Source organism: Castor canadensis, chromosome 16, assembly GCF_047511655.1.
Source record: "Castor canadensis chromosome 16, mCasCan1.hap1v2, whole genome shotgun sequence".
Lineage (NCBI taxonomy): Eukaryota > Metazoa > Chordata > Mammalia > Rodentia > Castoridae > Castor > Castor canadensis.
In genome coordinates, this window is record NC_133401.1 from 28,157,657 (window position 1) to 28,173,081 (window position 15,425).

Below are 15,425 nucleotides of genomic sequence, written 5' to 3' on the forward strand. Positions count from 1 at the left end.
GAGAGAGAGAGAGAGAGAGAGAGAGAGAGAGAGAGAGAGAGAAGCAAGACAGAGGCCACTATCTTTTATAACCTAGTCTAGGGACTCGATCATTTCCCCCCATTCTGTTTATTGGAAGTCAGTGCACACTAGGTCCAGTGCACATTAGAGGGAAGGGAATTTCCCAAGGGCGTGAACACCTGAAGGCAGGACTCATCTGGGCCATGTTGGCAGCTGTCTGCAACAAAGGACTGAGAGCCACACCTGGGGCAAAGCACCTGTGTTAGCTCTTGGTGACTGCCATCATTATTGTTGGAATGGGCACTGATATTAGCAGTCAGACAATCCTGACTGAGACCCAGTCTGTTACTCCCTTTTGTGACCTTGAGCAAGTTACCTGAACTTTCTGAACTTCAATTTCCTCCTCTGTAAAATGGGGAGGGATAGGTTATAATCTTCACCTCACATTTGCTGGGTATTCATTGTGCATGAGGTTCTGGTCAGTCCCACGGTATTAATTCCAGTGTGTGTGTTGGGAGGTGGGTGACCAATCAATAAACTAAACCAGCCAGACATAGCAGCACACACATGCAATCCTAGCTACTTGGGAGGCACAGGTAGGAGGATTGCTGACTGAGCTGGCCCCAGACAAAAGCCTTAGACTCTATTTGAAAAATAAACTAGACCCTATTTGAACAATAAACTAAAACAAAAAGGACTGAGGGTGTGGATCAAATGGTAGAGTGCTTGCTTAACAAGCACAAGGATCTGAGTTCAAACCCAGTACTGTCTAAAAATAAAAATAAATGAAACCAGTTGGGCACCAGTGGCTCATGCCTATAATCCTAGCTACTCAGGAGGTAGAGATCAGGGGGATCATGGTTCAAAGCCAGCCTGGGCAAACATTTCATGAGACCCTATCTCAAAAAAAAAACCTTCACAAAAAACAGCTGGTGGAGTGGCTCCAAGTGTAGGCTCTGAGTTCAAACCCCAGTATGGCAAAAATAAATAAATAAATAAATAAATGAAAGCAGTCAGGTGCCGGTGGCTCATGCCTGTAATACTAGCTACTCAGGAGGCAAAGACCAGGAGCATCAGGGTTCAAAGCCATCCCTGGGCAAATAGTTCCCAAGACACTATCTTAAAAATACCCAACACAAAAAAGGGCTGTTGGAGTGGCTCGAATAGTAGAGTACTTGCCTAGCAAGCATCAGACCCTAAGTTCAAACCCCAGTACAACCAAAAAAAGAAGAGGCACAGGGAAAACACTCAGCTAAGGTGGAGATGGAAATAATGAAATTGCAAATCTGGGAAGCCAAGGATTGCCAGAAAACTACCAGAAGTTAGGTAGAGGCAAGGGAAGAATTCTTAAGGGATTCAGAGGCAACCAGGTCCTGCTGACCTGGTTCTTAGACTTTAGCCTCCATAAGTTCCCAGAAAATTAGTTTCTGTTGTTTTAAGGAACCCAGTTTATGGTACTTTGTTACAGCCCTAGGAAACAGATGGAAAACTAGAAGCAATTAGAAAGAACTGCCTCCCAGTTCCTTCCCTTCTCATATGGGCTGCACACAGTGACTTGTTTACAAAGAGTAGAGTTTGTCAAGGGGGGTGGGAGGAGGATAACTTTACAGTGATGACACCTCTGCTGGGTGATGCAAGTGAGCATTGTGGGTGATTAGTCATGTGCGCACAACACATAGCTCCTGATAGGACGTGATATTAAGTGCAGTGTAGAAAATGAGCAGAGAGAAGGGGAGGGGAGGGGGGAGGAGAGGTGGAGTCTAGTGCCCACTTGTGAACTTGCAATTTCTGTGGTCAGAAGTCTCTGTTCCAGGTCCCACCAGGCTGAAATCAAGGTGTGGTTAGGCTAGGTCCAGTTCCAAGTTCATTCAGGCTGTGGCAGGACCCAGTTTCCTGTGGTCACAGGACTCAGGTTTCTTTTGTCATGTGTGCCATCATCACCTCCAAGGCCAGCCATGGAGAACCTTCCTGTGTGGAAGCCCCCTCCATTTCAAGGAAGAGTCTGTTCCTTTCAGGGGTTCACCAGAAGAAGCTAGGGCCACCAGAGATCATTGCCCTAGGCTTTGGGGAGCTGACTAGGAACCTTAGTGCCATCTGTGATGCTTTCCACTCCAGCACCTAAGAAAGCAACCAATGGGATAACAGACCAAGGATCCCCAGGTGGGAGGAGGGGGTGGGAGCTGGAGGGGGAGGGGGGGATGGTCACTTTATATCTCTGTGGAGAGCAGGTATCAACACAGAGATGGGGTGCAGGAGAGGGATAGGCCTTGCCAGGAATGGACCTAGTCTGGGAGATTACACAAGGTAATGCAACGTTAGTGTTTGGCACCAGCCAAGGGGTCTGATAAAGAACAGCAATCACGACAATTATCTTGTTATTAGAAGTCTAGAGGCTGGGCACCGGTGGCTCACACCTGTAATCCTAGCTACTCAGGAGGCAGAGATCAGGAGGATCGTGATTCGAAGCCAGCCCTGGCAAATAGTTCATGAGACCATATCTCGAAAAATTCTTCACAAAAATAGAGCTAGTGGAGTGGCTCAAGATGAAGGCCCTGAGTTCAAACCCCAATGTGGGGGGAGGGGGGGGAGAACAGTCTGGAGACAGTGGGGCCTCCTCAATCTCTCTCTCTCTCTCTCTCTCTCTCTTTCTCTCTCTCTTTCTCCTCTTGCTCTCTCTCCCTCTGTCTCCCTTTCTTGCTTCTGCCACTGTTTCTCCGTCTGTCTGTGTCTCTACCCCTCCTCTGGCTCCTGGTGACCTTTCCCTTCCTTCTCCCCTGTTCACATCTGCGTCCATGCATCCCGGTTTCCTGGAGACCAAAAAGCTGGTGCACGAGGGGCTGGCACTGCCTGGCCAAAGGCCCAGGAGCAGGAAGTGAGGGTGGCGGGAGCTGGGGAGCTGGGAGGAGTCGACTGAGTGACAGCAAGTACTTAAAATGTTTATAGAGTGCGTTCTGCGCCAGGCACAGTGCCGGGTGTGGCGAGATAAGAGGTCTGGGAGGTGCGGAGACTTGGCCTCAAGCTGGATTCCAGCTCCTGCCTGGGAGGGGTCGGGCGCAGGGGGACCCGGCGTGTGGAACTGGAAGGGGACGTGGACGCCAGGGTTTCAGGCGCCGCTTTTAACGCTGTCATCACCATCATCTCTGGGACACCACGGGCAGGTGACGGTCCCCTTGGAGCCTCGGCTCATCTGGGGAAAGTGGGGGCGTCCCTGGCTTGAGCGTATATGCTCAGCTCTGTAATTCACCTGCACCCAGTCTCCTATTTGGAATCCTCCAGTCACCTAGCTGAGGGTGTATCTCCTTCTTGTCATCTGTGGAGGGTCAGAAATTCCTGTCTTTCTCCGTCCAGCAACACGTTTTTCTTCTCCTGTGAGCACCTGACATAAAAGCCATGGGCTTGCCGGGCTTTGGTGGCTGACGCCCGTAATCCTAGCTACTCAGGAGGCAGAGATCAGGAGAAAATTCAGTAGTTATGGTTTTGAAGCTAGTCCAGGACAAATAGTTGGTGAGACCCTATCTTGACAAAAAAAATCACACACACACACACAAAAAGATTGGCAAAGTGGCTCACATAGTAGGGCACCCCCTAGTAAGTTTGAGGCCCTGAGTTCAAACTCCAGTGCTGCCAAAAATAAATAAATTAGTTAAACACTGGTCTTCATGCTGGGGACATGGCTAAGTGGTAGAGCACCTGCCTAACAAGCATAAAGGCCCTGAGTTCAAATTTTAGTACCACAGATAGGTAGATAAATAAAACTGTCTTTGAGTGCCATATGATATCCCAGGTGGAACCCTAGAACAGAGGGCAGTTTCACTAACAGTAATGGGAGGTGATAGATAGCATGATAGGGAAACTGGTGGATTTCTTTCTTATTTATTTATTTATTTGGTAGTGCTGGAGTTTGAACTCAGGGCCTTATACTTGCTAGGCATGCACTCTTACCACTTGAGCCACCCCACATGTTGGGAAGTTGGGATTAGGGGGGTCTATCAACACAACTTGTCTGTAAATCCAAAAGTTTCTAAAATAAAAAAGGTTTTATTTGATCTTATTTTTGGTAGGGCTGTAGTTTGAACTCAGGGCTTTGCATTTGCAAAGCAGGCACTTTATTGCATGACCCACTTCTCCAGTCCTTAAAAAGATTTTTATTTATTTATTTTGAGTGTAAAGATAAGGAATCTTAAGCAAAAGGAATCCCGATAGAGATTGCCCCTTAAAAAGGGTTTTAGAAAAGGAAAACCAGGGCTGGCAGAGTGGCTCAAGTCATACAGCACCTGCCTAACAAGCATGAGGTGCTGAATTCAAACCCCAGCACACCAAAAAAAAAAAAAAAAAAAAAAAAGGAAAACCAGCTCAGCACAGGCCTATAATTCCTACACTGAGGCCAGAGGTTAGTCTGAGCTATATAGTGAGGTCCAAGATAGAGAGAGACAGAGACAAAGACAGAGAGAGAGAGAGAGAGAGAGAAAGGGAGAGAAGAAGAGAGAGAGAGAGAGAGAGAGAAAGAGAGAAAGGGAGAGAAGAAGGAGAAGAAGGAAACCCATGTGGTCTGGGATATAGCTCAATGATGGCAAAGCCCTTGCCTAGCATGTTCAAGGCCCTGGGTTCAATCCCCAGCACCACAAAAAAGAAAGAAAATAAAGAGAAGACGAGAAAACCAGATGGACTTCTGAGTACTTCTGTCCCCACCAAGTATTCACAAAGTAAGCTTTGTGGCTCAGGTGACAGAGCACTTGCCTAGGAAGCTGGAGGCCCTGAGTCCTGAGTACAAACTCCAGTACAACTGGAGAGGATCTGTTAAGCCAGTGAGGGCTTTGTGTCACTCAGGTGTATCTATTGTCAAGACTCATTAATAGTAACATATAAAATGTGTCATTTCACTATGTTTAAATTTTGCTAAGGACAAGAAGCTTAAATAATCAATAACTTGTTATGATACGCAAGCCAAAGTGTTTGTAGTGAACTGATATTTCCAAATTTCTTTGAAATAATTTTTTAAAAAAAGATTAAATGGAAAGTCCATATTTTCTAATCATTCTTGCTGTAAACCTAAAAGTGCTCTAAAACAAAGTTTATTAAATAAAAAGATGGTATATGGATCATGGATAAATGGATGAACGATGGCTGGGTAGATGATGAATAGATGGTCAGATGATGGTGGATAGATGGATGGACAGATAGATAAGTAGACAAATGGATGAGGGTGGCTGTCTGGTGATGACATATGGATGATGGATGATGATAAATGGATGATGAATGATGGGTGGGTGCTGAATGGATGATGGATGGATGGATGGATTGATGGATGGGTGAGTGGATGATGATGATGGATGGATGGATGAAAGGATGGACAGAAAGACCCATTAAGAAGCAAATATAACAAAATACGAATGGTTGATTCTAGGAGACAATCATATAATTCTTTCTATTTTCTATATGTTAGTAGATTTGCACAATGACATGGTTAAAAGAAAAGAGAAAACCAAGTCCTTTCAGCATCTGCAGCAATCTCTCACTTGGAGTAGTAACCCCAGTGTGTTACTACATCACCTCCAGTCCTCTCCAGCCATGTTGGCCTCTTCAATCCTTGAGCACCCCAGGAACATCCCTCCTCTAAACACTCACCAGGTATGCTCCCTCTAACCGCTGAAACATAACCTGAGTTAATCCATGACTCTCTCCTTCAAATCCTGCTTTTATGGCCTGTGCTTCCTACCCAACTTGTCCTGTGTCTTCTTTCTCCATAACATCTGTCCCCTACTAAGATGCTTTAGAAGTCACTCACTTGCTATGACTTCTTGTATAGAATGGGAGGCCCAGATAGGGAGGGGTTTTTCTGTTCCATTAACTAGAGGATGAATATTACCTACAACAGGGCCTGAGATATAGCAGAGGTTCAAAAAAACATTTCAGGGTGAGCAGATGAAGGAATGAAGTAAGGATGAATCACTGTGTAAGAGCTAAGAGTCACTATGCCTGAAGTCACATCTGGCTGTCACTTGCTGCTGTGGAGCCTTAGCTAAAGCCATTCACATCTTGTACATGAGTTTCCTTCTCAAGAAAACAGAGTCCATGGGAGCCCTCATAATTGCTACTGGGGCTGTAAATATTCACTTGTGGAAAACAATCTGGAATTTTCTTTCTTTCTTCCTTCCTCCCTTTCTTTTTTAGTGACATTGAGGTTTGAACTGTAGCATCATGCTTGCCAGACAGGTCCTCTACCTCTTGAGCAACCCCCAGCCCTTTTTCAGCTTTAGTTATTTTTCAAATAGGATCTCCCAATCTTTGCTCAGGCTAGCCTTGGGCAAAGATCCTACTACCTCTGATTCCTGAGTAGCTGGGATTACACATGCACACCTTCACCCCTGGCACCAATCTGGCATTTTCTCAAAAAAGTGAAGTACAGGCTTCTCACCCAGCCCAGTAATTCTGCATCTAGAAATCTGCTCTTGAGAAATGAAAAAAAAAAAGTCTACACAAGGACATATCCACACGTGTTCATAGTGGCACTAATCAAACAGTCAGAGTGGAAACAACCCAGAGACCCATCAGTAATGAGTGGATAAATAAAATTCGGTCTATCCATGCAAGGGACAATTATTCAACCAATGAAGGGAAAGAGGTACCAATTTATAGTGTGGATGGACCTTGAAGACATCATGCTAAGTTAAAGGAGGCAGCCACTAAGCCTCAGACTGTATGAGTCCATGTGCATGAATGTCCAGAATAGGTTAAGGCCATAGGACAGAGAGTAGAACAGTAGCTGCCAGGAGCTGATGGTGGCTATGGGAGTGACTATTAATAGGTACACTGTAGTAACAGTTGCACAACTCTATACATTTATTAAAAATCATTGCACACTTAAAATAGGTGAATTCTATAGTATGTAAATGACACCTCAAGAAACTGCTTAAGAAAAAACCAAAATCAGAGCCCATCATAATGTCTAGTTTATGGGGCTGTTGTGAAGATTAAATGAAATCATCTGGGTAATCTCCTTAGAAAGAAATGGAGGGCCAGGCACCTGCAGTTCATACTTATAATCCTCAGAGATCAGGAGGATCACGGTGCAAAGCCAGCCTGGGCAAAGTTTGTCAGACCCTATCTTGAAAAAATCCATCAAAAAAGGACTGGTGGAGTGGCTCAAGGTGTAGGCCCCGAGTTCAAATCCCAGTACTGAATAAAAAAGAAAAGAAAAAAGAAATAGAGATAGCATCTGGGCACCAGTGGCTAACACCTATAATCCTAGCTATTCAAGAGGCAGAGATCAGGAGGATCAAGGTTTGTAGCCAGCCCAGGCAAATAGTTCATGAGACCCTATCCTGAAAAAAAAACAAAACAAAAACACTAAAAGGGCTGTTGGAGTGGCTCAAGGTGAAGGCCCTAGTTCAAATCCCAGTGCTGGATAAAAAAAGAAAGAAAGAAATGAAGGTAGTTGAGCATGACGGTGCATGTCTGTAATACAAGCTACTTGAGAGATGAAGGTAGGAGGATTACAAGTTCCAGGCCAGCAGGGGCAAAGGTAGTGGTAAGACCCTGTCTCAAAACAAAATACAAAATGAAAGGACTGGGGGTGTGGCTCAAGTAGTAGAGCATTTGCCTAGCAAGCTTGAGGCACTGAGTTCAATCCCCAGCACCCCAAAAAGGGGGGAGGACACATTCAAGATATGGGTATTATTATTATTTTATTTTTTGACAGTACTGAGGTTTTAACTCAGGGCTTTGCACTTGCTAGGCAAGTGCGCTACCACTTGAGCTGCTCTGCCAGCCCTTTTGTGTGTGTGTGTGTGTGTGTGTGTGTGTGTGTGTGTGTGTGTGTGTGTATTGGTATTTTCAAAATAGGATCTTGTGAACTATTTCTTGGGGCTGGCTTTGAACCATGGTCCTCTTGATATCTGCCTCCTGAGTAACTAGAATTACAGGTGTGAGCAGCCAGTGCCCAGCTAAGGTATGTGTATTATTAAGTATGGGTTTTGAACTCAGGGCCTCATGTTTTCTAGGTAGGTGCTCTACTACTTGAGCCATGTCCTCAATCCTTTTTGCTTTAGCTATTTTTCAGAAAGGGTCTGGAGTTTTTACCTGAACCAGCCTCAGAGATTTTCCTACTTCTATCTCCTGTATAGCTGGGATTAGAGACATGCACCACTGTGCCCAGCTGTTGTTTCATCCTTACTAACAATTGTGTTTGAGATCACATATGTAAAATGCTCAGCACAGCAAAAGACAAGTGATAGAGTTCAATTCATGAGCACCATTGCTACCTCAACCATCATCATGCATCTGTCCCATGTGTCCAGGTCTCAGTTTTTTTCACCTGCAAAATGGGCTGCACTTCTAAGCCCTTTCTCTCCATAAATTCTGTGCTTTGTTCTGGAAACATTTCTCTTCCAGTACAGCAGGTTCTGTGTGGAGAAGGGAAAGGTGGGGCTCACAGTGAGGGGGTGGGACCCTCAGGGAGTCAATGGAAAGAGGGCTGAGTATGGGTTGTGTGTGGAGGAGGTGGTGAGAGCTATGTTGACCTGGAGTTTGATCTCAGGTCTGCCATTGTGTAGCTGTGGGATCTTGGGCAATGGCCTTTCTCTTTGGGTCCTATTTCCACTGCAAAGCAGGGCAATGTTTCCTACTTTCTAAGGGGGTGACAGGATTCCCTAACATCATGTATGCATTGTGTACAATTCAATATACATCAGCCTGGAAGAATAACAAAGCAACAATAGCAGCTGCGCACCATCTCCCCCAGCTGCCCGGCACTGTGCAACCTCCTCACAAAATAGCTTATTTGCTACAAAAGGACAATTGAGCTGGGGGTGTGGCTCAGTTGTAGAGCACTTGCCTGGCATGCCCAAGGCTCTGGGTTCAATCTCTAGTACTAAAAAAAATTAGTGCGAAGGGACACTGACTGAAGTAGTACAAATGACTTATATTTATCTCAAGTCTCAACTTATCCCTTCTTTAATTGGGGCTATAAAATCACCTCCCTTGACAGGTTTTGTCCATGACACTGTGCTAAACAGGTGTCTGGCCACAGCAGGTGGTAAGAAAATAGCTGCCCTCATTTGCATATGGTAATAGAGAGTCACAGAGGTGGGTGGGTAGTGACTTTGATATAATAAAGGCATATTCCAGATCCCTCATGATCCCAATACTAGACCTGGGGAATCACTCTCATTTGTGCCAATGTTTACTTATAACCTATCTCCTGATCTGGCCTGTCACAAAAGAAAGAGCCCAGATGGCCTTGCCCAGTGTCTACCCTGACATCCAGCCCTGGGCTCCAGCAGAGGTAGTCAGAACTTTTCTAAGGGTTCTACATGGTGCACTAAGTTGTTGGTAAGGAGAATTCCTGGAAGCTTTGAGTGGTCATCACTGCCCCACCTCCCGGTGGTGTTATTACACTGGAGATACCACCTTCCATCTCTGGTGGAAAGTGGGGCTGATCTCGCTCCTCCCTGGCCTTTTCTTGCATGTGGGAAGACACCCAAGGACTCAGGGTTGCTGTTATTTACATAGGGCAAGAGAGCTACTGAAGGTGGTAGAGGAAAGTAGGATGTTAAAAGAAGGCAAGAGACAGGGTTTTGTTTTGTTTCTCTTTTTTCTTTTTTGGTGATACTGGGGTTTAAACTCAGGGCAACGAATTTGCTAGGTAAGCACTCTAGCACTTGAGCCACACCCTCAGCCTGTTCTTTTGCTTTAGTTATTTTTAAGGTAGGGTCTTGGAGTTTTTGCCCGAGCTGGACTCAGACCTTGATCCTCCTACCTATGCCCTCCTGTTAGCTGTGATCACAGATATGAACTATCACCCTTGGCTTATTGAGATGGGGTCTTGCTAACTTTTTACCCCCTCAGGCTGGCCCTGAACCATGATCCGCCTGATCTCCACCTTTCAAGTAACTGAGGTTATAAGGGTGAGCCACCGTGTGTAGCCTCAGAGAGAGTGATAAGGAAGAGTGACTGGCTTCCTTCCTCCTTCAGTCCTAGGGTCTAAAAAATGTATTAAAAAAAACCCACATACACACACAGAGTAGAGGATTTTTATAATCTGAAACTTCCCATCCCACCCCCAATTGCTAGCAGTTTCTCAAACATGTTATACCTGCCCTTCTCATGTCTTCACCCTTGTTCACCCTTTGCCTGATGCTCCCTTCTCCAGAGAATTCCTTTCATACCTGGTTCCTTCCATTTTCATTCAGGCCAAATGTCACCTCACCAGAGAGGCTCCACCTGCCAGGTTTACTCTGCCCTCATAGTGGATATTGATCTATTATCTAGAACAGTGCTGTCTACTAGAACTTTTCTAGTGGAATGCTCTAGATCTATGCTTTCCAGTATGACAGCCACCAGCCAAATGGTCTGTTTGGCTCTTGAAATAGTATGTGAGAAACTGAACTTTTCATTATATTTCATTTGAATTATTTTAAATTTGCTTATTCTAAGTTGAAACAAAATAGCCACATGTGGCTAATGGATACCATATTGGGCAGAAAAAAATCTAGACTATTCTATCACCACAAAAAGTTCTGTGGACCAGTTTAGCTCTATAGGATCCCAGCTTCTCCAGGGGAGAGGATTGGCTTCTTTCTCCTCAGTATCCTTCTATCTCCTGCTTAGCACCAGGCCTGGCAGAATAAGGCCTAGAAGCTGAATGAAAGCAGGGATTCTTCAGGGCCACCATGTTGGTAATCCATTTTCTCACACTGGTTTCTTGCTTGGCCAGGGTCCCATGTGCACTGGTGTGAATATCAGCATCCTTTCTTCTCTGAACCCAAGCCCAGAGCCTGTTGGACAAATCCTGACTCAACAAACAGCCTCAGACAGCCCCCCGGCCTCCACAGATGGCCTCACTCATGGGTTCACAAACTCACATTTATTCACAGACAGACAGAGGAACAGGGACAGACCTTTGCTCACTGGGAACCCCCAGGGTCTGGCAGTTCCAAAGAGGTGATGGTGTCCAGTGTGTATAATGGGGGACAGGCAGGCTGGGGCCAACCCACCAGTCTGCATCCCTCTGGCCAAATGTCCTCCGCCTCCTTTTCCAAGTTGTCCTGCCTTAAGACACGCATTGGGGTGAGCTGTCCCTAACTGTCATCAGGGGTCTAGGGGTGGGCAACAGGGAGGGTTGGAGAATTAGGGCCTCCTTTCTGTAGTGTCAAGGGCTTGAGGGGTAGATAGAGGAGGTATTTCTCCTTCAAATTCCCTCCTCCTTACTGCAAACCGGGAGCTCAATTGGAGGGGCGGACGATGGGTGGGAGGGTCAGGAGGCCAGGCCCCCCAATCCGCGCAGATGGACTTTGCTGTCTACCTCTTCTTCCTCCATCTCGAAGGCTGAGTGGTCTTGGCTGTCAAAACAGGAGGCGCTGAGGAAGACAGGGGGAGCCGGCGGAGACTGAGGTGGGGTCCCAGGGGAGGGCGGCTCTTCCTTGATGTGTGCGATGGCCAGAGGGAGCCCTTCTGCTTCCTGCTTCAGCGGCTGGGGTGAGGGCATGGCCTGGGCCTGGAGCGCCTGCAGGGCGGCGGCCCTCTCCAGCTCGGCTCTCTCCAGCTCAGCACGGTGGCAGCGTTGGTGGCGCAGGAGGCTGTAGGCTCTCGAGAAGCGCCGTGGGCACCGTGGGCACGGGTGCGGAGCCGGGCCCCCTGCGTGGACCTGTGCATGGCGGGCCAGGTCGGCCAGCCGCTTGAACTCCCGCTGGCAGCGCACGCACTGGAAGGGGCGCGCCCCGGAGTGGGTCACACCGTGTTGTCGCAGGTGTGCCCTGCGCCGGAAACCTTTGCCACACTCAGGGCACCAGAAGCGGGGCTCCCCCGCTGGGGGCCGGGCCGGGGCGGCATCTCCTCCGTTCTGCCCACCATCTCCCCCTTCGGAGGCACCCGCGCATTCCGCCCCTTCACCCCCCTCGGGCCCTTTCCCTGAGTTCCGTCCCCCTGAGGCTTTGTCGTCCTTCTTGGCTGCCCCAGGTAGTGGGGCCAGCAGGCTGAGCGGGCCGTGGACGCGGCGGTGCTGGCGGAGGTAGGAGGCGAGGCGGAAGGCCAGGCCGCAGTCTGGACACACGAAAGGGCGATCGGTGGAGTGGACCAGGCGGTGGCGCGACAGGGACCAGGGCCTGGCGAAGGCCTTGAGGCAGATGGAGCACTGGTGTCGCTTGGGGCGTGGAGGAGGCCCACCTTCGCCCTCCTGTTCGCCTTCGGGGCGCAGACACGGGTGCGCTTTGAGCTCTCCCTTGGTGGCAAAGGCTTCGCGACAGCGGAGGCACAGCAGTGTCCAATCGGCCTGGAGCAGGACCTGCTTCTCCTCCTGCCGTCCAGCCGCCAGTGCCAACTCGGCCCTCAGCTCCGCTGCCCCAGCCTCTGCCTCCTGCGCCTCTGACTGCCGGGGCTCCGCGCTTGTGGGGGCTGCTGGTGGGGCTGGCTCCCCCACGGGCCACGTCTCGGGCCACGCCGCCTCCTCCTCTGCGGCTCCTGCCACTGTTGTGGTGGGTTGCTCTATGCCCTCCTCCTGAGGACCCCAGCTGGATTCGGGCTCCTCCTTCACTGCCCTCTCGATGGCCAGCTCCACCTCGCCACCTGCGTGCTCCTGGGCCAGGTGGCGCCTAAGCTGCGCGGGCTCAGGGAAGGTGCGCGGACAGGCAGCGCAGCGAAGCGGGGGTTGGGGCCCGTGGCCACGCAAGTGGCGGGAGAGGTGGGCAGGCCTGCGGAAGGCTTTGGGGCACAGGGGGCAAGCATGGGGCCGAAGCCCCGAGTGGCTCAGCCGGTGCCGGGAGAGGTAGTAAGGGAAGCGGAAGAGGCGGCCACAGGTGGGACAGGGAAGCGGTGCCCGAGGAGCTCCAGCGCCCCCCCTGCCACGACCACGGCCTCGACCACGACCTCGGCCACGGCCACGGCCTCGGCCACGGTGAGGTGGGCTGCCCTGGGCCGGTGGAGGGGGCTGCGGATCCATGCCTGCGGGGAGAAAGAGGAAAGGTGGGGGGCGGGGGGAGGCAAAGATGAAGGGAGGAAGGTGGGGTGTGGCAGAGAGATGCAGAGGTTGAGACAGGCAGAAGCTCAGCCAGGGAAAAGGGAAGAGTCAGAGTAGAGGTGAGAGATGAAGAGACACAAAGAGACAGATCAGAGACCCAGAAGGCAAAAAGGCAGTTAAGGCAGATGAGACACCAAAGAAGTAGGAATGGAAAAATGGGGGATGTGGGGGGGGGGTGATTTAGAGACCCAGAGGTAGGACAGTGCAAACAGAGATGAGAACAAGGGATCATAGAGGCAGGGATAGGAAGCAGGGAGACAGAGACACAGAGAGAACAAGACAGATACAGAGGAGGAGACAGGGAGAAAAAGTCAGCCAACTGTTTTTGCTCCAGGAGCCCCAGGGTTGAACGTTTTGGGAGGAGCTGGTAACCAGCCAAGGGGCCCAAATGGAGGGAGTGGGATTCAAAGTCCCAAGGCCCTGGAAATGGAGTGTGTGTGTGTGTGTTCAGGAGGGAGGAGGGCTTGGGCTGAACTCCTGGGTCTGAGGGAGGAGGGTTGGGGTCTGGACTGCTGGGTCGGAGGGAGAAGGGGCTAGGGTCTGGATCCCTGGACCTGAGGGAGGAAGGCTAGGGTCTGGACCCTGAGGGAGGACGACTGGAGCCTGGACCTCTGGGTCTGAGGGAGGAGAGGCTGTGGTCTGGACTCCGGGGTCTGAGGGAGGAGGGCTGGGGCTTGGACCCCTGGGTCTGAGGGAGGAGGGGCTGTGGTCTGGGCTCCTATGTCTGAGAGAGGACAGCTGAGGCCTGGACCCCTGGATCTGGGACAAGACAGGACAAGCGATCTAGATTCCTGAAGGGATATAAGAGCTTCTGGGTCCGGGTGGAGGAGGGGGCTAGGGGAGAGGGTCGGCTCCTAAGACAAGGAAAGGAGGGGGTCAGGAGTCGGGCTGCAGGAAATCCCCTGGGATGGAAAGCTGAGGCAGGACCCCTGGATGGGCGGGGTAGGGGACAGCGAGAAGGCTGCCAGGGGTCTGGGGGCCTTGGTCGGGGAGGGGGCCATCTGTTCTGGGCCCAGCTTGCGGCTTCCCGCTGGCATGATCTGCAGAATTGGGGCCGCGGGTCCAGGCCTTGCGAATTTCTCCGCTTGGGGCCTGGGGCTCGCTAGGCGCCCGGTCTTACCTCCGCCTCCTTCGCTCCTTTCTTCCTTCCCCGCGGCCGGCGGATCGCGGATGGTGGTGGCGGGGAGGGAGGGGGCCGAGCGTGGTGGGGGGTGTAGGAGGAGGAGGCTGGGCTCGGTGTCACTACCTAAGCCTTCCCCCCGGAAACCCGGCCTTTGGTTGGAGCCTGGAAGAGGAAAGACTGCCTGGGAAGCCGGAAGCGGAGGACCAGGGACCCGGGGGTGGCGAGGGGGAGCTGAGGGGAAGGCGGTTCTGCTCCTAGGGCGGGAGAGGGGAAGGGGTTGGGGGCCTGGCTTCTGGGGCTCCAGGGGGAGGAGGGGGCTGCAGGCCCGGGAGGCTGGATTAGCTACCCCTATTCTCCAACAGATAGACAATATTCATTCATTCATTCATTCATTCAACAAATACACATTTATCAAGTCCTGCCTGTGCCAGGCACTGTGTTGGGCAAGGGGGGAGGCGGGGGGAGGGAAATGAATGAAGAGACCTCAGAAAGTCCCCACATTCTGGATCCAGCCTTCCCTTGGCTGCCTGGACTAGTGGCTCTCCTTTCTCTGACCTCAGTTTCCCTCTCTGTGATAATCCCTGCAAATGGTTATTTACTAAGCACCTACTGTGGGCTCGGCTCTGTCCTTGGTGCTGGAGTGGCAAAAACAGAAGCCATTTGGGCCGTGTCTGGGAGATAAACGGTCGGATAGCATTACAGTGTGTTGGGGTGGGGTGGAGGGGGGGCAGATGAGGGTTGCTCTAATGCAGGAAAATGGATGCTGTGGAAATGCAGGGGACAGAGGCAACGAGTGGCACTCATGCTGAGACTGCAGAAGCAACTCCTGCAGTCTTCCAGGAAGCAACAATGTTTCAGCTGAAGCCTGCAGGATGGAGCCAACATGGCCTCATGTAGAGCAGAAAGGGTGTGTTGCAGGAGTATACCTGAGCTTGACTCTTGTTTTTCTTTAAGGTTAAATTCATGCCAAACATTGTTGGCAAAAGCATGAGCAAACAGTTCCTTTCCTATGTGGCTGGGGTGAGGAGAGTTTGGAATAGCCTCAATATCCCAGCAATTTCAGGAATTTATCCTTCAGAGAGATGAGAGACATGCAAGATTATGTCTGTACCAGATTAATCATTGCAGCATTGCACATCATTGCAAATGGCTGAAAGCGATCTACATGCCCACAGTAGGAGACTTGAGTAATAAAATCCTAGTGGATCCAGTGGAATACTATGTGTCCATCCAAAAGAATGAAGCAGCTTGGTGTGTGAAAATATGGACAGTGTCCAAGTGGTAAGTGAA

The 15,425-nt window shown here is 50.1% G+C and overlaps 1 protein-coding gene across 1 annotated transcript; it reads right to left on the minus strand.

Annotated features, from left to right (window-relative positions):
• Positions 1 to 10,845: 10,845 nt before the first annotated feature.
• Positions 10,846 to 14,286, minus strand: Znf579 (zinc finger protein 579). Its single transcript, XM_020180675.2, has 2 exons — positions 14,133 to 14,286; positions 10,846 to 12,936 (listed from the first exon to the last, which is right to left on the minus strand). Exon 2 carries the CDS (start codon positions 12,932 to 12,934, stop codon positions 11,255 to 11,257), a length of 1,680 nt encoding a protein of 559 aa, XP_020036264.1. The 5' UTR covers positions 12,935 to 12,936; positions 14,133 to 14,286; the 3' UTR covers positions 10,846 to 11,254.
• Between the last annotated feature and the right edge of the window lie 1,139 nt (positions 14,287 to 15,425).